General features: G+C 41.2%; 3 protein-coding genes across 10 annotated transcripts in view; 2 read left to right on the forward strand and 1 right to left on the reverse strand.

Moving 5' to 3' along the window:
• The window catches only part of ddr1 (discoidin domain receptor tyrosine kinase 1), a 38195-nt gene extending 31322 nt beyond the window's left edge, over positions 1-6873 (forward strand). For 4 of the 6 annotated variants that reach the window (XM_034874125.1, XM_034874127.1, XM_034874128.1 and 1 more), the window contains 7 exons: positions 1164-1283; positions 2473-2768; positions 2859-2986; positions 3342-3539; positions 3642-3909; positions 4339-4488; positions 4630-6873. In XM_034874125.1, coding sequence (XP_034730016.1) covers positions 1164-1283; positions 2473-2768; positions 2859-2986; positions 3342-3539; positions 3642-3909; positions 4339-4488; positions 4630-4770 — 1301 coding nt within the window. In that variant the 3' untranslated portion in view covers positions 4771-6873. The remainder of the gene's footprint in view (positions 1-1163; positions 1284-2472; positions 2769-2858; positions 2987-3341; positions 3540-3641; positions 3910-4338; positions 4489-4629) is intronic. The other 2 variants (XM_034874126.1, XM_034874129.1) reach the window with 2 other exon arrangements.
• flot1b (flotillin 1b) overlaps positions 1-14471 on the reverse strand; it is a 19992-nt gene extending 5521 nt beyond the window's left edge. Inside the window, exons 1-13 of one of the 3 annotated variants that reach the window (XR_004656991.1) lie at positions 14338-14471; positions 13450-13511; positions 12438-12513; positions 12138-12228; positions 11322-11465; positions 11069-11188; positions 10586-10681; positions 10303-10455; positions 9885-10066; positions 9683-9728; positions 9272-9409; positions 8652-8816; positions 7899-8560 (exon numbers count right to left, since the gene is read on the reverse strand). Coding sequence is in view for 2 of the 3 variants with exons in the window: in XM_034874266.1 (XP_034730157.1) it covers positions 8531-8560; positions 8652-8816; positions 9272-9409; positions 9683-9728; positions 9885-10066; positions 10303-10455; positions 10586-10681; positions 11069-11188; positions 11322-11465; positions 12138-12228; positions 12438-12513; positions 13450-13492 (1284 nt within the window). In the remaining variant the exon portion in view is untranslated. Of the gene's footprint in view, positions 1-7126; positions 8561-8651; positions 8817-9271; positions 9410-9682; positions 9729-9884; positions 10067-10302; positions 10456-10585; positions 10682-11068; positions 11189-11321; positions 11466-12137; positions 12229-12437; positions 12514-13449; positions 13512-14337 lie in introns of those variants that run through there. The other 2 variants (XM_034874266.1, XM_034874268.1) reach the window with 2 other exon arrangements.
• Positions 14472-15867: 1396 nt separating this feature from the next.
• Positions 15868-20661, forward strand: tubb5 (tubulin, beta 5). Its single transcript, XM_034874257.1, has 5 exons — positions 15868-16079; positions 18764-18872; positions 19103-19213; positions 19317-19561; positions 19684-20661. Exons 1-5 carry the CDS (start codon positions 16023-16025, stop codon positions 20494-20496), a joined length of 1335 nt encoding a protein of 444 aa, XP_034730148.1. The 5' UTR covers positions 15868-16022; the 3' UTR covers positions 20497-20661.
• Positions 20662-21964: the final 1303 nt, after the last annotated feature.

Genomic DNA, 21964 nt, shown 5'->3' on the forward strand with positions numbered 1-21964 from the left:
ATCAATGCACACAATATATATAATTAGGGGGTCCCCGCTCCATCTCGCCATCAGTTTGGGGGTCCTTGGCCTGGAAAATGTTGAAGACCCCTGATCTAGACCACAACAACAGCCTGAAATGAACTGACAACATAACTTGACTTAGCTATAGTTCTCAAAGACGCCACACAATCTCAATTGATTATCTTCAGCTAGGGGACAGCTAGTCTCTTTTTCTTTTGTCTTACTTTTTTCTCCATGTGGCACGCAGGCCCGCTTGCGGTGTTAGACGCTTGTCCAAACTTTTCTCCGACATTAACACAATTGTACAAAGGTAAAGTAACGAGCCAATTTTTTTTTATGTAAGAAGTAGAAAGTAAAAGGTTGCCACAAATAGTAAAGTAGGGGCCTAAAATAAAAATATCAGAAAAATCCACATAAGTAGCCCACAGTAACAAAGTATTTGTACTTCGTTACTTCCCATCTCTGGTTTGAGTGTCTTTCACAACCTATGCTTGTTAATCGTATCCATAAGCAAATTCATGTGAAAATGGGACCCAGCAGGGGAAGAAATGTGGCATACATATCTAGAAAACAATGGTATTACATTGTATTTCACCACACCAAACAAAAAGTATTCCAAACACACCGCAAGGAAGAGTGTCTCCAAGAAGATGCAGAGTGCAGAGGGGAGCACAAAGGAGCTTTTGTTCTGAGAAAAGGGAAGAAAAAGAAAAGGAGGCAAAAAAGAGGTGTAAAGAGAGAAAAAGCATTCCTTCACTTTCATTGCACTACAGGAGGTCTGCATGCCGTCTTTACGAGGCGCCTGTGTGAGTTTGAAATAACATGAGTAACAGAATCATTATTTCATCCACTGGTTTTTGTTGTGTTTGATAGAATTGTGTTAACTTTGCCTGTTTGCCTGCTTTGCTCATCTGTTCAGTGCTCCATGTGTCAGTGCAACCCCTCCTCCTTCCCTTGTATTATAATCCATAGGCTAACAGTACCATACTAATTGTTGTTATTGTTTTGTGTGTGTATGTGTGTATGTGTGTGTGTGTGTGTGTGTGTGTGTGTGTGTGTGTGTGTGTTTGTTTTGTGGCATGTGCCACTTTGTATGATCCATATGTTTCCCGTGTGTACCCCACCTCGTGCCATGCGTGTTTGTGTGTGTGCCCTCGCAGCCTTGCTGTTAAACAACCCAGCCTATCACCTGCTCCTGTCAGATCACAGAAAAGGCTTGAGGTCCCTAGTCGTCCCCAGCACCACTCAGGCTCAGGAAAAGAGCCTCAATGTGCCCCAGGGTAAGAGACCTCAGACTGGGCCAACACAGTCAGGACCTACCTACCTACCTACCTATCTATCCTAGGCTGGGGCATTAGAAGGGCTCCCACAGTCACCGTACAAAAAAAAGCTTCTGGGATATGATCGGTCTCTTTTGCATGTGTTTGACTCTAATCATCCCTCCTGTTACTCACATAATTAGTCACTCTCATTTACCCAAAAATAACTTAGTTTGAAGGGATATTTTGGTATTTGGGGAAATTCCCAAAATATTTGGGGATTGTACACATTTTCAAACTTACCCAAAGACTGACAAACTCATCGATGCCTTTGTTTAACCAGCGTGGCTCTGATAATGTTACTGCCCGGCTGTTGGTCTACTACATTGGTCTAGACTGACATTAGCTTTGGCTAAGTGCAGCCTCACAACGCTGTTAGCATGGCTGTTGATGTGTAGTCTCTAATATGTTCAATGGTGTGCTTCACTCAAATCTTGGCCGTGTGAGTCTGTGGAATCACAAAGGCACTACTATAAAATAAATCATTATATAAGGAATTAATTCATTAAATCACTTAAAATAAATACTGTACATGTTAAAGGTTTGGCACTTAAACAATTACTTCCTGACCCTCCTGACTTCCTGATCAACAAATTCATATTTTTTTATAAATAAAGCATCAATTTTAACAGTAACATTAAAATGCAGTGTTCCTGTTCATTGCAGTGTGTGCAGTGGGTTGGGAAGTTTCCTTTTTAATCTGCATTATCATTTTAACAAAGGTTCACCAACTTATTATTCGGCCACACTCCCCACAAGTCTTTTGACTTATGTACGCTGTCAGAGCCTCTGATCGTGTTGAATGTTAAGTTGTTAGACCTTTCTTTAAATTTGAACTGAAAGTACAACTGAGAAGAAGAATCAGTTAAATACTTTACTGATTTGGATTCCTGCTACATGATCGTCATCCAGGAATTAAGCAGGAAACATAGCATAACCACTGAAAGCCAGATCAGTTGTCCAGGCAGTTGAGATTTCCCAAATCCAAACTATCCCTTTTTATAACAACTTGTCTTAATATGTGATAGCATGTGATTCTTTCTCTCACAGACCGCCGTATAGATAAAACAAAGCTGTTTTTAATCATACAGTTCTTCTCATCTCTCCATTTCATCCACCCTGTCTGTCTGTCTCGTCCTCCTCCCTTCAGCCTGTGGTTTGGACATGGAGAAGGGTTTCCCCCCAAGTCAAGAGGAGCCTCCTCCCTACCCTGGCTCCCCTCCTTACCCCTCCCTGTCTCCCCCCGTGTCTCCCCCACTGCCTCCCAGTGTCCCTCATTACGCTGAGGCAGACATTGTGAGTCTGCAGGGTGTCAGCGGTAACAACACCTACGCCGTGCCCGCCTTGGCCTCCTCAAGCCCCGGTGCCGACGCCACCCCACTGCCGGAGCTGCCGCGCCAGTGTCTCATCTTCAAGGAGAAGCTAGGAGAGGGACAGTTTGGAGAGGTGAAGAATGACTGGAAAATTGTGTATGTGTGTGTGTGGGGGGGGGGGTGTTTGGGTGCTTTAACAATATCTGCATTTCTTTGGTGAAAGGTGCACCTGTGTGAAATCGAGAACCCTCAAGACCTTCCCAACTTGGAATTTCCCTTTAATGTGAGGAAAGGTCGCCCTCTTCTGGTTGCAGTGAAGATCCTGCGCCCAGATGCCTCCAAAAATGCCAGGTCTGTAACATCATACATGTGGTTGACACCACTGGAGGACTGGGAGGAGTAAAACCTGATTAAGTGCACTCTAGGGTGGTCTTTAAAATTAAGAAAACATGATGCTGTGCCATACTGTGCCCAACCGCGTGCAACTGGTGGCGCTTTTTCCCGCTTCTGACTCTCAGACAGACTGTGTTCATTGAACTGCAGCGTTCACACTGCTCGTGCTCGTCGCACCCAGGGCTCCAAACAAGGGGTGTTGATTTTTTTTTTACATTTGGCCTCAAATCAGCATGTTTAACTCTTTCTCCTTACTCTGCGATATCCCTTCATCTCTCTGATACATTTTCCCTTTTCCTCCTCATCCTGGTAGAAACGACTTCCTGAAAGAAGTGAAAATCCTGTCTCGCCTAAAGGACCCGAACATTATCCATCTGCTAGGAGTGTGTGTGAGCAGTGATCCACTCTGTATGGTCACTGAGTACATGGAATGTGGAGATTTGAACCAGTATCTGTCCCACAGAGTGCTTCTGGACAAAACAGGGCCTACACACAACACCCCAATCATCAGGTAAACCCGAAATGTGCACAGTCACTTGCACGTGTAAACAGATATACATAACAAAAAATAATATATTTATTATTGCCTCCATCTGTCAACTTTTCCCCCCAGTTATCCAGCACTCATCTCCATGGCCAGCCAGATTGCGTCAGGCATGAAGTTCCTCTCTTCCCTTAACTTTGTGCACCGGGATCTGGCCACGCGTAACTGTCTGGTCGGGGGTGAGCGGGGTGAGAGTGGAGAGGATCAGGGCGGTGAGTTTCACATCAAGATAGCGGACTTTGGCATGAGCAGGAACTTGTATGCTGGAGACTACTACAGGATCCAGGGCAGAGCTGTGCTGCCGATACGCTGGATGGCCTGGGAGTGTATACTCATGGTGAGACTACAGGAATGTCAGTGGTTGTGCATCTGATGGTGTGTTATGTTTGGATATTGTTGATCAGAATCAACAATATTGTTTTACACTGACAATATGTACTGTATATATTTTTTGGTAATTAAAAAATCCAGAACTGAAACATAAACTGTGTGAAGGCCATTTCCATAATCAAAAATACACTTTATTGGGAATCTGATGCACCAACCAAATGTGTTTAACCCCTCTGCTCCTATTAAAAAAAAAAAAAAAAATATTTAGCACAAATATAAAATCTGTAAAAATTAATGATGATTTGATGAAATCTAGTAAATGTGTCATCCCTAATTTTGCCATTCGATAATAATGATGCGGATAATAACTTTGATACGGATGGAGGTTATGATGTTGAAATTGACCGTGTCTATCTGCGTGGTTGTGTGCTCCCAGGGTAAGTTCACCACGGCCAGTGATGTGTGGGCGTTTGGGGTCACTCTGTGGGAGATGCTGAGCGTATGTCAGGAGCAGCCGTACTCCAACCTCACAGATGAACAAGTCATCGACAACGCTGGGGAGTTCTTTAGAGACCAGGGCAGACAGGTACAACAGTCTTTCAGGATCTGTTCTTAGTTGATAATTAAAAAAATACCACGATAATAGTTTGTCTTTATCTTATGGGAAAAAAGGTCTCTTTAATCAAATGGTCCCAACCTCCATACACCATCTCCCTCTCTGTTGCAGGTGTATCTGAGCAGGCCGGCTGTGTGTCCTCAGGGTCTCTACGAGCTCATGTTGAGCTGCTGGTACAGAGACTGCAAGCTCCGCCCGTCCTTTGACGACATTCACTCCTTTCTTACCGAGGACGCCATGAACATGGTGTAAAGAGAGAAACGCAACAAAGACGAAGGCAACGCTAAAGAGGGGAACCGTCTCGTACGTTTATGCATCCTTGCTACAGTGCGAAGGTGTGGTGGAGGGGCTGCACAGCAGAGGCAGATGAGAAGGGAGAGAGGGTTACCTGCTTTTATATTTGTACTTTTCTCGGGTGAAGGGGGCTGAGACACCGCTGGTTCGGTTCATTTCCACATCAGACCCCCAACCACAAAGGCAAAACTAACCCCAGCTTTGACAGGTAACAGTTGGAGCTACAGTTCACGGGTGGTGGGTGGTGGGTGCAGTCTGCATAGGAATGTTCTTTCTTCTCAGATACTTTAACATACAAGCAGGGTTTGTGTGACTGGTGATTAAGTGCTGTAAAGTTAATGACGCAGGAAGCTGCAGAGATTTAATAACATAAAATACTCCAAGTAGTGACCATAGCAAGCTAAGACATGAATTATTAAGTTTCATAACTTTCATTTATCCATTTCAAATGCTACATGGGGGTAACGGGTGGAGGTGCACACGGCACACAAACTTTTCTTAACAGCACACCTATCTTTCAGACATCAAAGTCCACACACAGGGATTGTCTTAGTACTTAAAGTATGTATGACCTACTGTGCACATTCAGTCTAAATCAGTAAGACTACTTCACACTTCAGCCCCGTCTGAAGTGCAAAAAATGATGACCTATTAAAAGTCTATGAAAGGATTTTAACTTTCAGACATGACTGATTGCTTTCTAGAACACAAGTGATATGTCGTCTCACCGTGTTTGTTGACCCTTTAAAAATCCTCTATCTCAAACCCAAAACCTTACATAGTGGCCCAGATCCGCAGCTGTAACTCAGTTATTGTGGACTAATGTGAAATGATGTGGACAAGACAATAGCAGCCCCTTTTCTGCAATGACGTTTGTTTCCCGACACCCCGCCCCCCATATGCAGTCGGAAAGTCCAAGCAGTTTTTGAACCCCATCTTTGAGCCACAGAGCGAACGGTATCCCTGGTGCCAGATAGACTTCTCAAACCTGAGGAAACGGCACAGAAGAGGAGTGCGTGCTGCTGCCAAGCAGACGTGACCCAAAAAATGGAATGGCTTTACCAAGCAGAGAGACAATACTGCCAGCCAGGGCAGTGGGCAGAATGGGACATCTTCAGATGTGACTGCTCAGGTGAATTGGCAATTTTGTGTACCTGGCTGTGACCCAGACACAAAGGATAGATGTAAAATTCCACAATCAGCTGCACTTTAAATCCTACATGCATATCCCTGGCCATGATGAAACTCTTCTCATATCTGCCTGATATGATTCCTGTCAATGTGGATTCTAATGCATTTCATGTGCAATGGTTTCACACTTTTGCCAAGGGAGATCAAAGTCCAGGACTGTCTGTCTGCCTTGTTACATCCTCCCCCTACAAGGCATTGCCTAACCATGAGATGTAAAATATAATTTAAATAATGGAACGGCACCATCAATTCATCTCATTTTAAATGTAGGACAACCTTTTGTTCAGTGTATTGAGACGTGATTATTCATTGAATCATTAATTTTCGCTCGTCTAAATGCATTACTGTACTCTTAAAACAGTTGAGGCATTACTCAAACGGAATTCTGGGAGTCCTGTGCGATTGTCAACACTAACCTCTACATTATCCCATGTTGGTACATTAAGCTGACTGCGGTAGAATCAAACCTATCTACCTTACTGATTGTATAGCACTGTAAATCAGTCCTGAGATGATCAAAATTATCAAGTTATACATGTTTACTGAATCGTTGTGCCATTTGAGTCATTTTTGATCCACTGTAGTTCAACTAAACCCATATTTTTTATATATACTGTATGTACTTAGACGCTCCTTGATGTTTGATTTCGTCCTTTTGTTTCTTTGAGGTTAAGCATAATAGTATGTACATATTTTAAGGACAGAATTGTAATTTTCTTTACTAATATATGGAAAACTCTTTGTTATATTTGGGGTCTTCTGTATCTCTGTAGAACGCTTGCTACCTTGATGCCATTGTTATTCCTTGTCTATTTTTGTAGCTGTTTTAATAAAGTTAAACTTTTCAAATAAATCACTATGTACTCTAGGGCTGTGACTGTCAATTTTCATTAGGGATTAATCGGTCAATTAAAAAAGTAAAAAAAAGCTTTATCATTAAAAGATGACAAGATGATCAATTCACAATGATTTCAAACTGGTTTCTTGAAAACTCTCTTGAATGGTTGAATTATTAATATAGTTGATGATTAAATTTTTGCCAATCGATTCATCGCTCGTCTGCTCCATGTGGTCTGAAATGAAACTTCAGGTAAAGTTATTTGATTGGAAAATACAGTACATGTTTCAGTGATCAAACTATATTTTATTGTCTACATTATCTTAGAACATCACTGTCACTATAGATAAATATTTGACTAGTATACAACTTTAAAGCTATGCAACTACATATGTCAAGTACAGACATGCAACAACAATGCAATAACTAACAAGTGAAGACTGACTTTGGCTTGCATCTATGGCCATCTCTGGTGATAGCCAATGGTGTAGGATATGAGGAAATATTCCCTGACGAGAGCAGTGTAATAGGCTTAAGCCTGCATTTACACCAAAGACGTTGCATCAAAAGGGGCCAATTAGTGTGTAGTGCGTTTAGGAAGCGGCGGTGGGGACAGAGGATGCTGGAAAAAAAACGCAACCTGGTGTCACGCTGCAGTGGCCCATCACAAATCCTACCCACAGTAAGACAAAACACAATGAGATTGCAAATTGGCCATTGAAGGGACACTCCCACATCGCCGCGTAACCCTGAGATAATCGCTGCAACGCCTGATTTGGTGTGAATGCAGCCCAAGTAAAGACGTCGACTTGACTTGACTGTTGAGTTTTGAACAGGCACTTGGCGGTAACAAAATGCATATGGTTGAAAAACTTTTCACTGTTAGAGAAAAGTCCAAATCAAGTCAAATCTATGATAATCAGATTGGTCATGGAAAATCAAAACACCAAATAAAAAAAAAAAGCATACTATACCATAAGTCAGTTCAAAATCTAGGGAGCAAAGTCAATAATAAAGTCAATGTTTTGGGAAACCATTTTAGCTTGTTCACATCAACCCCTTCCTTTTAAAACACAAAAGGAAACCTACTGATATGATTTTGGGCCCAGTAACTCGGTCATCACAAAAGGACGTGTAATAATTGACAATTGTACAAAGAGTAAATAAACATGAAGCTATATTCTATAGAACTACAATAACAGCTAAGATACAGCCACCACAAAACTATAAGGTGGGGCTGTAATAGGGAGCTCCACACCATTTAAGGAAGTGAAAGGCACAAAAGAACTACAGCCATAACCATTTTCCATATTAAATGGGTAAAAACTCGATTGACCAAGTCCCTTTTGCAGAGAAGTTAAAAAAAATAAACTTGCATACTTCAGATCAAGTACAAAAACAACAACAGACAGGAATTCCTACTTAGAGGATTATGTCTCCTCTGGTTAAAAAAAAAAAAATCAGGTAGCTTCATTAATGTAATGTAATGTATGTCTTGCAACACAATGAAAAGTCCCATTAGAAGGATGGGAACACTGAAAAAGAGACACAAGTGAAACATACATGCACTCAGAGAAGACTATGTTGCTGCAGTCATTACAGTGGTTATAGGCACAAGGAGGAGATGTGGAACTCCTACTGTGAATATTGATGATACCTCTCTTGATTACTTCTACTCTCCCTCTCTTCTTAATTCACACGGGAGGGCTTTGCTCCAACCTGCAAAGTCAACGAGAGCCACTTGAGTTTTAAACACATGCATCAGTCGTTCTATCTCACATCGGTCTTTTACACTCATATGCCAGCTTACCTGAGAGATTCTGACTCCGGTGAGGTTCTCCACAGCAGCAGGCAGCCTGGTCATTATATCTAGCACTTCTCCAGTAAGCTTGGCTACTCCCACCTCTGAGTTGCCACTGGACACCATGGTGATCTTCTGAGCCTGTAAAAGTGGCCTGCTGATCTCCTCTGCCATCTGCAGGACAAGAAAGAACAGAGGAATCATTAATTTAACAGGGTGATATTTGTGCGAGTCTCTTTTAGATTGTACCGTAGACAGAAAACAGTTTTTATTCTTCAGCTATGGGAAAGTGCAAGTTTAGCGATACTTGGCTGGAAAAGAATGAAGGTTTTAAAAAGTCTTAAATTGTGCATGGTGAAACCCACAGAAACCCTGAATAAGAGCCAACTTTGAAGAAGAGAAATATAATAATAATTTAATAAAATAAAAATAATACTGAGGGTCCACTGGCATGAGGACAGCAACAGCAAGTCTACCGAGTAATTTAAAAAAAAAACACAGGTGGCAACTTTTGTTAGAGTAAAATGACCACTCGTAATTTCCAAGGTTTGTTAATCCCACAGTATTTTCATTTTACAGCTCTAACATTTATCTTCATCTATTCATCCATCCATGAGAGTCAAACTAACCAGTGGCAGTTTCTCCAGCAGCATGTCCACCATGGCTCCATCTTTGTACTGCTCGAAGGCCTCAGCTTTCTTGGCCATCTGCTCTGCCTCTGCACGGCCCTTAGCCTCCACAGCAAAAGCCTCTGCGTCGCCCTTCATCTACACACACACACACACACACACACACACACACACACACACACACACACACACACACACACACACACACACACACACACACACACACACACACACACACACACACACACACACACACACACACACACACACACACACAGATTTAGGATTACAATAGAAAGACTAGAAGTATAATAGTTATTGGTAAATGTAGTATCTAGAACACACAGGGAGGGTAATGTGGAAATGAGATGGGAGTTTTTTTTTAAAAAGGAAACATGCGGCAGGACTCACTTTGATGGACTCGGCCTCAGCCTCGGCCTCCATGATAAGCTGCAGGCTGCCAGGAGTAAAGTGAGATTGAAAATTGTTTAACTGTCTTAAGTATATTTTTGTTTAACTTTGTCCTTTCTCTGTGCTGTTTTTATGTGTTTTATAGATGATCAACTCTCATCAGTACTATACAAGACAACAGTATAATGGGTCTAGCGCTCACCGCTGCGCCTCAGCCAGCCTCTCCATTCTGTATTTCTCTGCTTCTGCAGGCTTCCTAACTTTGGCCTCAAGCTCGTTCTCCTTGCGAATAATCTCCTGCTCCTGCAGTAAAATCTGCTGAGTCCGCTCCACCACCTGAATCTGCATCTTCTCCTCCTCAATGCGCTGCTTAGTCTTGGCAACCTTTAGAAACAAGCAGAGGAAAAAAGGAAATTCCAACACTACTCAGCCTTTCATCACTGAAAAGTAATCAGGTATTGACGTCTAAAATCTGAATCATCCAATTGATACTAAGTCGACCAGCAAGCCAAAACAAACCTGAACTAGGTGTGCGCAGGCTGAACAGACTGCAAAACAAAAACACAGCAAATTTAAAGGCCTCACAGCATTGCCCTAGAAGATCAGACCATGAAGTGTACCTGAAGCTGATAGGCCATTTCTGACTGAGCCTTCTTGGTGTTGACCTCAACATCATAGTCTGCCTTTTTCAGCTCATAGTCTCTTTGGGCTTTTGCCATTTCAATCTCGTTCTTGTACTGAGCTGAAACCTTCTCCTGCATCGCGTGGGCCTCCTGTGTAGATAATATAGCAAAAACAACAAATTTGGGTATTTCTTTTCAAATGATGGACTGTTATCATTTCAGATTACCCATTTGAGCACATTGGAAGAATGACAGGGATGAAGAAAGAAGCTTGTTTTACCCTCATGACAGAATCTCGTTTGTACTGAGCCTCTCCAATCCTGGCATCCTTCTGCACCTGCGCAGTTCTAGCTTTACCCAGGGAGTGAAGGTAGTCCTGTGAGAGAGAGTGAGAGAGAGTGAGAGAGAGAGAGAGAGAGAGAGATAGACAGTCAACTATAAGACAACACAGCTGGAGCAGTAAAATGGAAGGTAGTGCATGAGATTGTGTCATTACCACTAAAGCACTTAGACCTAATCAATTACTAATGTAAAGAGCAGTTGAGGGACTTTTGAATCAGAGACGTTGAGTCAATATCAATCAAGTGCATTACTGTAACAGAGGATATCATACTAAACTAAAAGCTTTCATATGAAAAAAAAGGTTTCAGGCTCACAGCAACACTCCACATTGCTGCTAATCCAGTATTTGTGTCTGGTGTTTTGATCATAAGATTTTTGTCATTAACTGGCAAAAAAATGAACTAAATCAAACTTAAAGTACCTGATCATCATGAACATCTTTGAGCGTGTAGCTGACGACACCAATTCCCATGTTGACCAGGTCAGAGGAGGCTACCTTAAAGACCTGCTCGGAGAACTTCTTACGGTCCTGGTAGATCTCCTGTACACAAATAGAGAGTTATTCATACTAGTTGTATATAGGCGTTCACATAGTAGCTAACAAAAACATTAGGCTTAGCAATCTTTTATTGGCAGAAAATGTCAAGCAAGTCAGCAAAGGTCAGTGCACCAACCTCCACGGTCAAATGGGCAATGATGGCTCTCTGGTGTCCCTCCAGTGTTTCTAGTGCAATGTTGGCAATCTCAGCCTCAGACTTGCCCATAAACATCTGACAGGCAGTGGCCAACATCTCTTTGTTCTGGCCCTGGATCTTCACCTGAAAAAGTAATCACCCACTAGCTACTTGTTCCCATCCACTTATACTGTAAATCCTTCAATCATCATACAGAGAGCATCGGGCCTGTATGTACAACAGTCTTCTGTAGAGAGATGTTGATTTTAAATAGCTGACATGGTGAATATATTTTAATTAAGGCTGGGTATTGTTCAAAAACTTTCGATACAGGTACAGATCACGTAACTTTTTATACCGGTTCCTAAACAGTACTTTTTTTGATACCAATTTAATAAAATAAAAATAAATTACAACATTACACATTGCAGCACAAATCTTTATTTATTTATCTGCTCCTACTACGTGAGCCCCGTCTCTGTGTGTAACATAGTTTTTCCTGCCTGCCTCTGCGACGTGCTACGTTAGACAGCCAATCACAAACATTATTTGATCTTGGTAGAAGCATGCTGCATACTTAATGGCATTGACAGTGATGAGATTTACTCCTTAGGTAGTGAAATTGGGTATTGAATGACGAGGCATTTTTCTATATTCGATACTAGAGAAAATTCGGTCAGTGCCAAAAAAATAAGTATTAAATTAGGTACCTAGAACTGATTTTAATAACTTTTTTTCAACAAATATGCATAGCTTTTACGACTCCATTTAATAGAAGCCTAATGGTATTTCATTCATCCAATTCTCAAAGCATACCTGTGCAATCCCAGTGACAGAGATAGGGACCCCATGACGGGTGTAGACTTTGTCACTCTTCACATTTAGAGTCAGCGTGTTGAGCGTGATTCTGAGAAGAAAGGGCAGAAAATAAAAAGGATGACCGGGCGGCAAAGAGGAGATGTTATAACAAAGAGCAGCCCAGTAATGGATACAACATTCAGAATAGGTATGATATGAGTAACATTTCCTTCTATTAACATTTATTTCCCTTGTTTGTTAACCTTAAATCAGGCAGTTATTTCATACCTAAAACAGAAGAAAGAAATCGAGACTGACCTCTGGATCTTCTGAATACATGGGAGAACAAACACTCTTCCTCCAGCAATCATTAGAGGAGGAGAACGCCCAAAGCCTGGATGGAAAGAAAACATACAGCTTATTCCTCATAGAGTTTAGTTTAGTTGGTTTCAATCAATCACATAAATACATAACATCACTTACATGACATAATTGGCTAAAAAACAAAACGACCAAAAACAAAGTGTCACCTTATTTCATGCAGTGTCTTAACTCTTTTATAATAAATACTGATTGAAAAGATGTATGTCGAAGCATTTGCGTATCACACCTACAGTTTTTACATTCTATTGTATTCTTATTTGGTTCTTAGATCCCTCAGGATATCATCAATCTTATAAAATGTATTATCATTCATTTCTGTATTTATATATTTATCAACACACATATGTGCAGAAGTAAAACAGTAAACAAAACAAATTCCCATTCATTAACATTCATGCCTCACTTCTATATTTGTTAATCATCGTTGATTTGAATATCTTTTTTAAATCTTTGAAGCGTGTAACACATTTTTACTTCCTCATCTAAAAGATTTCACATGCATACTCCTTTTGCTGATATCCATCTTTGTTTTACATTTGTTCTAATCTTTATCTGTATGAACATGTATATTCCTCTCAGCACTAGGACATAGTTGAACTTGCAACCCATGTTTTACAACAATGTGTGAGTAATGCTATATATTCATTACAGCTAACTATTATAGCAAGCTGGACAATTCCTATTTTACTCTTTATTCCTAGTGTTGCTCAATATCATCTAATCACAAGACATGTGATGACTAAATCACGTGACACAAGTTTACTGGTCCACTGTGAACTTAACATGTTTCCTACAACAGGACTAGTACAGTGACCTCCTGGACGATTTTAACAATATTTCATAATCAGTGTTTCATTATGCAACTATTCTAAAAAGTCTGTGTTATTATGAGAAATAGTCATCAATCCATGAGATGCAGGCAAAATAAATCAAGCAAATATCTTACCAGACACCACCATGGCTTCATTGGGTCCACACGTGTAAAACATCTTGAATCCTGATTGGAAGCTAAATAAAATATAGCAAGACCAGGTCAAAGACAGCATGATGTTTTCTTAGATATCAATATACTGATATACTGATATAAAAGAAAGCAGGATACTAAAGTATGTTTATTTCTATATTGTAGAGAACATGCACCACTGTTTAAAGGATCCTGAGATAATAACAGTGTTATAACAGTATCAAACATTATGTCCTTTGTTTAACCTTAAAAACAGCTTTACATTGATGGCACCACCATAAAAATATGCACTAATAGGCCTATTAACAATTAATAATTTGAAAATATTTGAGTACCATGAGCTCAAGACTTTGATTTTATTATTAGATCGATGGGGTTGTTTAGTGTGTAAATACAGTCGAGTATGTAGTGTATACACAACTATTAAATCACAGGCTACAACTGACACATGTCTGTGTCAATCATTCAAGCCAAACCCTCAATTAGGCTTCAGAGAACCACACTGCTCCTTCCCCCTTTTAACAAACCACAATCAGGGCAGTCGGGTCGGTTTCACTATGAAAACCTATTCACAATAACGAGCAATGCGTTGTCGGATATCAGTAAAACCATAAAACATTAACTCGGTGCTCCCAAGATAGACGTCGAGCAGACGGTATATTGAATGTAAACCCGATTAACGGCATGCTAAGTAATATAACAATAACGCTAGCTAACGTTAACTCTTAGAAGACAGCAAAATAGGGTCTGGGGTCGATAACGTCACTAACGTTACGCATTTGAAAAACAAAACGGCCCAGCGTTTAGCTAAACCACGGCTATTAGCTACAACTACACAACAAAACGAACTAATCTTTCCGTTTAACTCACCGATATCCGGTCAATACAATAAGCAATCCTTCTTTTTAGAACAAATCGAGGACAGTTAGCTGCTTCCCGTCAACTGGAACGGAAAAATGTCAGTAAAGAGAGGGGGGAAGTGAAGTGTGCAGTGACCACGCCTATCCTCACTACATTGATGACGTCTGTCTGCCGCCATCTAGTGGTTGGTCGTGATAACTGCATCTCCACTGCACTTGCATAATATTATATTATATTATATTATATTATATTATATTATATTATATTATCTGTCTGTCTATGTACTGCTTATTTCTATTATCTGATTTATAGAGGGTACAGTGTTTAGCAGACAGAGAACACACGTCACAAAACACTTTATTACAAGTCTAAAAAACACACATAGGTTTATGTTGTGATTTTAAAAGTAGTTGCCCATACAGTACATCAACTGTCCGTGTTGACATTTTAACCATCACCATTCTTGTTCACCTAGAAGAGAAAAAAAAACTGTCCTGGAATAATGCCTGAAGTAGCTGCGGCACACCAACATGTGTTATGTATTTAGATATCACAGTAATAATGTGCACAATTTCAATGGAGTCTTAAATTAGAATTAGACTCAGTGGTACGACCATGATCGCTTCTATCAGTAACATAAATTTATGCTAGTAAAATATACATTAAGTTGAAGTAATTTTAACAAAATACAATATCAAGCATTTTAAACTAGACTATTTCATATAAAAAGATCATCCAACAGCAGAGATTAGCTCATACTGTAATCCACTGTTAAAACTCTAATCAGATCATAGACATGGAGGGTTTTGGATTTGCTCCTGTCGGATGGGATCTGGCATCAGTCATCAGGGGCCTGGCTCACCTATCCTATCCACTCTAACCAGACGTCAAGGATTGAACCCAGATTATTTGCCACAGGTGGGAGGGTTCCTGGGGCAAAGATGTTTTCCTCCTTCTTTTCATCCAGGTATTTGAGTCGAGGACGAGGGATGTTTGTTCTCAAAGCCTTTCCGAAGTTTGCATCCACTTTCAGTGCTCAGCCTACATGAAGGCTACACAGATCTTAAAAGGAGAAATGCACCAGATCCCAGTTTAACAGGACTCCTGGCCTACTGGGCTTAAAACTCTGATTTGACAGTTTGACATATAAAAAAACGTTAATTAATAATGATCAAAATCATGTAATAGCCTATTAAAAAAAAACGGAACAGCTACTAATGGATTCTTGTGGTGAGACAAAGGACTTGAGCTGGCTGACCCCATCCTGTCCCTGGCTTGAAATGTCTGCCATCTGTCTACTCTGCAGGCAGTGTTACAGTCAAAAGAGTAATAGAAAACTGCCGATTGGTGGTTCGTCTCTGAAAAAGCGAGAAACAAGAAAACTGTAATACATGTCACTGGGTCTTTCTGGACACTAGCTGGTAAAATCTGGTCAATCTATGTTATTTTATTTCCACACCCTGATCTGCCGAAGCGCCCCTCCTTCCTCCGGCTGTGGGTCAGGCTTCTCAGCCAATCCCCGTTCGCAGCAGCTGGGTCTGGGTCTAGCCACGCCCCCTCCCCGGCCCCAGCCTCGTTCTGGAAACGCTCCAACGATATAAAACCATTGTCAGGAACTTTCACTTTAGTCTAGGGTCGGCTCCTCGCCCGCGGTTAACGCGTCTGCACCTCATCGTAAAGCTTTAGCAACCACCATGAGGGAAATCGTGCACATCCAAGCCGGCCAGTGCGGCAATCAGATTGGTGCCAAGGTAAGAAAATGATTGAGAAATATAGTTATTGTGATTGATTTTTTCCTTTACAAAATTACGTTTCCTCTTACAAATGAAAACGCCACAGGCTCAATATGCAAGACATACTCATTAAGCCTATTTTAAGTCTTTATGTAGGCTATGGCTGATTGTTTGATTAGGCAAAGGACTTGCCTTTTCTCGTTATGCATAAATAAAAAAAACAATTTATTCTATAGCCTATGTACCTAGGCATTATACTTTAGTGTATTTAAACACATCATAAATCACTAAATATTAGCCTACTCTTAAATGTTTATTAATCTGATCTGCTCCTTTCTGTCTGCATCTTGTGCACTGCGGTAGCCTATAACTGGGTGGGTGTGGAGCAGCGCACCGTGCTTACTCGCATTGAAATAACGGTATAACGGGGCACTTGTGTCTCGACGGTTTTGTTCACACAACACCGGGTGTGTCTGCGTCTCAACAGTTGGGGATTCAGATGAGCTCAAGATATTGTCTGGGGGGGGGGGGGGGGGGGGGGGGTAGACGAGGAAAAAAAAAACAGTCCATTCTTCACTTGTCAGAGCTCCTCAGTCAGTGCAGCCTACTCTGCACTGGTTTCTTTGTCTTGCAGGCAGATATGGCTGTTTTATCAGACAATGAGTGGGAGCTGGAACGGAAGGACTGGTTTTTCCCTCAAGTGACTAATGGATCAATAGCCCATATTTATTTGATTTTATCCTGTAGATGCATACCGCTATTTCAGCTGGTGAGAAAACAGGGGACGTGGAAAGGGCGTGGCATGGATAATTGGTGAAGAAAGAATTGCTCCTTTAAAACAGAAAGATAAAGGGCAATTTCTGAAAGACATCATTGCTTTTAGAAATTAAATACTCATACTCTTCCTTATCATTAGAATGCATTTGACAGTAAGTCTACTTAATGGGACTCTGCAGTCTGCTTCACAAGACATCCCCCACCCAGTCCTACAATAACAACTGATGTCTGCTACAGTATGTCTCCTTGGCCCGTTATAATCCCTGTCTCATTTTGTTTTACAACTGATCATTTGCTACAGACGGCATATGTTTAAGTGGGATCTCTCAAACACACACAGGAATCCTGCAGCTGTATTCAGATATACTTTGTATACCACATTAACAACGGCCCATATATTACAGGATACATCATTATCGTAGTGGTGCTCTGCTGACAGAGATTTTAATGTCCAGTAAAGCAGGGCCTGTCTTTGTAATCAATGGTCTTTCCTCTCCTAACCAAATTAGGGGTAGGGTGGGGGAGGAATGGAGGAAACAGCTGATGCACAGTGGGTGAAGTCATTGGTTTCTCAATTGACTTGATAGGCAGTTGCTGGCAATGCCTTGGAATAGCTATAAAATAAAGACAATATATATTACCATTATACACAGAACTTGTATCACATTTTTATAGCAGTTAAGCCAAAAGAGTGCAAACTGAAGCATATTACATATATGCATATATGATGCAGTAGCCTACATTAAGGTCCATCTCCCCTTTTAATGCATGGCATTTAATTAAATTAATTTAATTAAACATGTCTTTGTGTTGCCCAATATTGTGTGAAAGTAACCACTGGTGAAAGTAACCACTTTCCCCATTTGTTTCCATTCTCCCAGGACTCATTGACTCAAATGCCCAGTGGATATGATTGACAGAATTGGTGAAGAGCTACATTGTACTGAATTAGGTCAGGGTGTGGCATTGCTTTCCTGCTTATTGTCCTCATTCTTTCATTTTGATTATTTTCAGTCTTTATTTAAAGCCATCTACCGTGTCACTGTCAAGTATCTCTATTGGTTGTTCTTTTTCAACTCTTTGTTCTCTTTATCCTGCTGTTATCTGCCTCATATTAAGGTTACATGGTCATTTTTGTTTCATATGGTCTTATTTAAATGTCATGATACTTAGACCACAGCTGATTGCCAATCTCTTAAGTACTGAGCAGCAATACTCTAAATCCTTCTATTGCTGCTGTTAGCAGAAAATCACAGGCTATATTCCAAAAGGAAACCTTAGATGGAAGATGTCACAAAAAAATTGTGCACGCAAATGGCTGCCTGCATGCAACAGTCACTCCGCTTATGGGATGTAATGCATAACATACAGACTGTGGGTGTATAGAGGGAACCACATATGAATACAGATCTGAAGACAATCTCTGTGTGTCTTCACTAGTGTAACAAGGGACGTAGCACAAAATTCTGGGCCTTGTAGAAAGGCACTCTCTATGGCCCTCTTCCCACATCCACAGCTATTTCTTCTAGCATCTTTTTGGGCCCTCCTCACATGACAGCCCTGGGTACTCAGTTCCCTTTTCATCCCCAGTCCGACACCCCTGAGTGTGACTGCCTTAGTGTTGCCTTGGAGTGATCTGTAGCCCCTTTCTGCTCCCTCTTTTTTTACATTTTACATAACAGTACTGCATTCTGCTAATTCATCAGCCGATGACGAAATATTAACAGATGCATTGTAATGAATGGGTTAATAGATGGCTTGGTGAAAGGGAAAATGTAGCCATTTGCTTCAATATCCAAAGATGCAAACCCACTGCTGTTTTAATCGTTTAAAGTCCCCAGTCCCATAAACCACATTACTAATGGATACATGTGTACTTTCTTGCAAGTTACTGTTATGCGATCCCTTCGGTTTTGTGTCTGCAGTTCTGGGAAGTCATCAGCGATGAGCACGGTATCGATCCCACAGGGACTTATCATGGAGACAGTGACCTGCAGCTGGACAGGATCAGTGTCTATTACAATGAGGCCACAGGTCAATTACCTTTCTAACATCTTTTTTGTATGTCAATGAAGGGTATATCATATGAATTCATGTTCAGCTTTGCCATTTTATTCTGAAGTATAACTTAAGACATGTCATTACCATCTCATTTCTTTCTGACATCATATATCATGTGTAACATCCAAGACTGTGGTTCTGCTGCATTATTGAATTGGTATGTTTTCTCTCTCCTTGTCTTTTTTCTTTTCTCTCTCGCAAAGGAGGTAAATATGTGCCTCGAGCCATTCTGGTGGACTTGGAGCCTGGCACCATGGACTCTGTGAGGTCTGGACCCTTTGGGCAGATCTTCAGACCTGACAATTTTGTGTTTGGTGGGTGGAATAAAGCCATAGTCTTATGACACTAAATGAGTAAAGCCTTTTTTTGAGCAGGGGGAAAGAATGGCTCACCTGTGTATCACTCCTTCCCCACCAGGTCAGAGTGGTGCTGGAAACAACTGGGCCAAGGGTCACTACACAGAGGGAGCTGAGTTGGTGGACTCAGTCCTGGATGTGGTCCGCAAAGAGTCAGAGAGCTGTGACTGCCTGCAGGGCTTCCAGCTCACCCACTCTCTTGGTGGCGGAACTGGATCTGGTATGGGAACCCTGCTCATCAGCAAGATCCGTGAGGAGTACCCAGACCGTATCATGAACACTTTCAGTGTGGTGCCCTCGCCAAAGGTAACTTACCCTTGTAAAAGAGCATAAACCTTTTTTGTTTTAATTTTAGGTTCTCTTGCCTTAGGTTTTCTCTTCTAAGATCATGAGAGTGAAGAAAGATTCTGTGTGTTTTCTGTCCTCAGGTGTCAGACACAGTGGTTGAGCCATACAATGCAACCCTCTCAGTCCACCAGCTTGTAGAAAACACAGATGAAACCTACTGTATTGACAATGAGGCCCTGTATGACATCTGCTTCCGCACTCTCAAACTGACCACACCCACCTATGGAGACCTTAACCACCTTGTGTCCGCCACCATGAGTGGGGTCACCACCTGCCTGCGCTTCCCTGGTCAGCTCAATGCTGATCTACGCAAACTGGCTGTCAACATGGTGCCTTTCCCTCGTTTGCACTTCTTCATGCCCGGCTTCGCCCCATTGACCAGCAGAGGCAGCCAGCAGTACAGAGCCCTCACAGTTCCCGAGCTCACCCAGCAAGTGTTTGATGCCAAGAATATGATGGCTGCATGCGACCCACGTCACGGCCGTTATCTGACCGTCGCCGCCGTGTTCCGTGGACGCATGTCCATGAAGGAAGTTGACGAGCAGATGCTCAATGTCCAGAACAAGAACAGCAGTTACTTTGTCGAATGGATCCCCAACAATGTGAAGACCGCCGTCTGCGACATTCCACCCCGTGGTCTCAAGATGGCTGTCACTTTCATTGGCAACAGCACAGCCATCCAGGAGCTGTTTAAGCGCATCTCAGAGCAGTTCACAGCCATGTTCCGCCGTAAGGCCTTCTTGCATTGGTACACAGGTGAAGGTATGGATGAGATGGAGTTCACTGAAGCAGAGAGCAACATGAATGATCTGGTGTCTGAGTACCAGCAGTACCAGGATGCCACTGCTGAAGAAGAGGGTGAATTTGAGGAGGAGGCTGAAGATGATGCTTAAAGATAAAGATGTAAAGGTCAAGACATCAATGCCACAAAAAAAAAAATCAGAAAGGAACAACCACAAAGGTAACCAAGGAAAAAGCTTAGTGTCTGAAGCATTGCTAGAATTAAAGTTTAGCATACATTAGATATCTTTTGTTAATTACTGCAAATAAAATTGAAATGTGAAAAACTTGTGTGCCTTTAATTATTGCTAAGATATACATTATTTGTCTGATAAAACATACAACTCAGCCATCAAATTTCAATCTTATTTTAAAACAGTATAAGTCTATAAGATTTGATTGTATCAAGGGGGATTACTTGAGATAGATGAATATTAATTCTGTTGCGGTCAGCAGTTGTGGTATAGGAGGATAGAAATACATGTGCTCTTTCCTGCAGCAAATGATGCAATGAAAAATAGCTGCATCATTATTTTTTGTTATGTATTGATTGAAGTAGGTTTAATGTCTTTACCATGAGCCTTAAGCTATGAAACAGTACCCAGGGCTTGTCAATACTGACAGGCACTAGATCAAATATGGTTGGAGTATTTCATGAGGTATAATGGTTTCTTCTCCGCAAGCATGATGGTAAAGGGAATATGAGTGACCAATTTTTCTCTGTGCCAAGCCACATTCCCAGAAATATGAGTCAAACGTAAAACCATATGTTCATTGCACGTCCCTGGCAGCGTTTAGATGATCTTGGAATACAACATCAAAAGAACAGTTACACATATTAATACCAACAAACAATGTTACTTAATTTGGAATGCTTAAATATCTATGAGCCTCAACAAGTAAAAAACTGTTTTATGCATTCATAGTATCTTGTAAGGTTTTGCATTCAGATTCTTGTGGAGAGCATGGATGTGACGATGCAGGCGCACCAAACAATACAGTAAGTCAAATGTTACTTTATTATTATGTCATGTAAACACAAGACTCAAAACTGTTGTTGGTGCCGAAGACATGGCTGGCTTAACCTGCAATGGGGCCCCAGACAAAAATGAGCTGCAGTGCCCATATTCATCCTGCAACACAGGCCCCAAGGTTGCTGTGTGGTAAAGTATGCCAAATATTAGCACAAAATTGAAATGATTATGGTCTTGAACTACCTTTTAACACAGGGACCCTCTTAAAGAAAAGTCCTAAAGGTTTAAGTAAAAAAACTCACTCACCTCAAGCCCTATCACAGGTTATGTTCCAAATCTTAAATCTTAAATAAAACAATTTGATTGGGGCCCCTTGAGTTCTGGGGAGCCAGGGCAGTTGTTGAGCCTTGCGCCAAAAAATGTGATAATAGAAAATGAAGCAGTATCTGATCTGTAGAATGGAATCCCATCTTCTTTTTTCACATCCATGCTTGAAACCCCGGGTCATGTTCCTTTATTGTTACTGTGTAATTTATCTATAGTAGCCTACATTTCTAATTAACTAACTGTCTGTATAACTCATTAATACAGATCGACCAGTTTAGTC

Source organism: Etheostoma cragini, chromosome 6 (genome assembly GCF_013103735.1).
Source record: "Etheostoma cragini isolate CJK2018 chromosome 6, CSU_Ecrag_1.0, whole genome shotgun sequence".
NCBI classification, from domain to species: Eukaryota; Metazoa; Chordata; class Actinopteri; order Perciformes; family Percidae; genus Etheostoma; species Etheostoma cragini.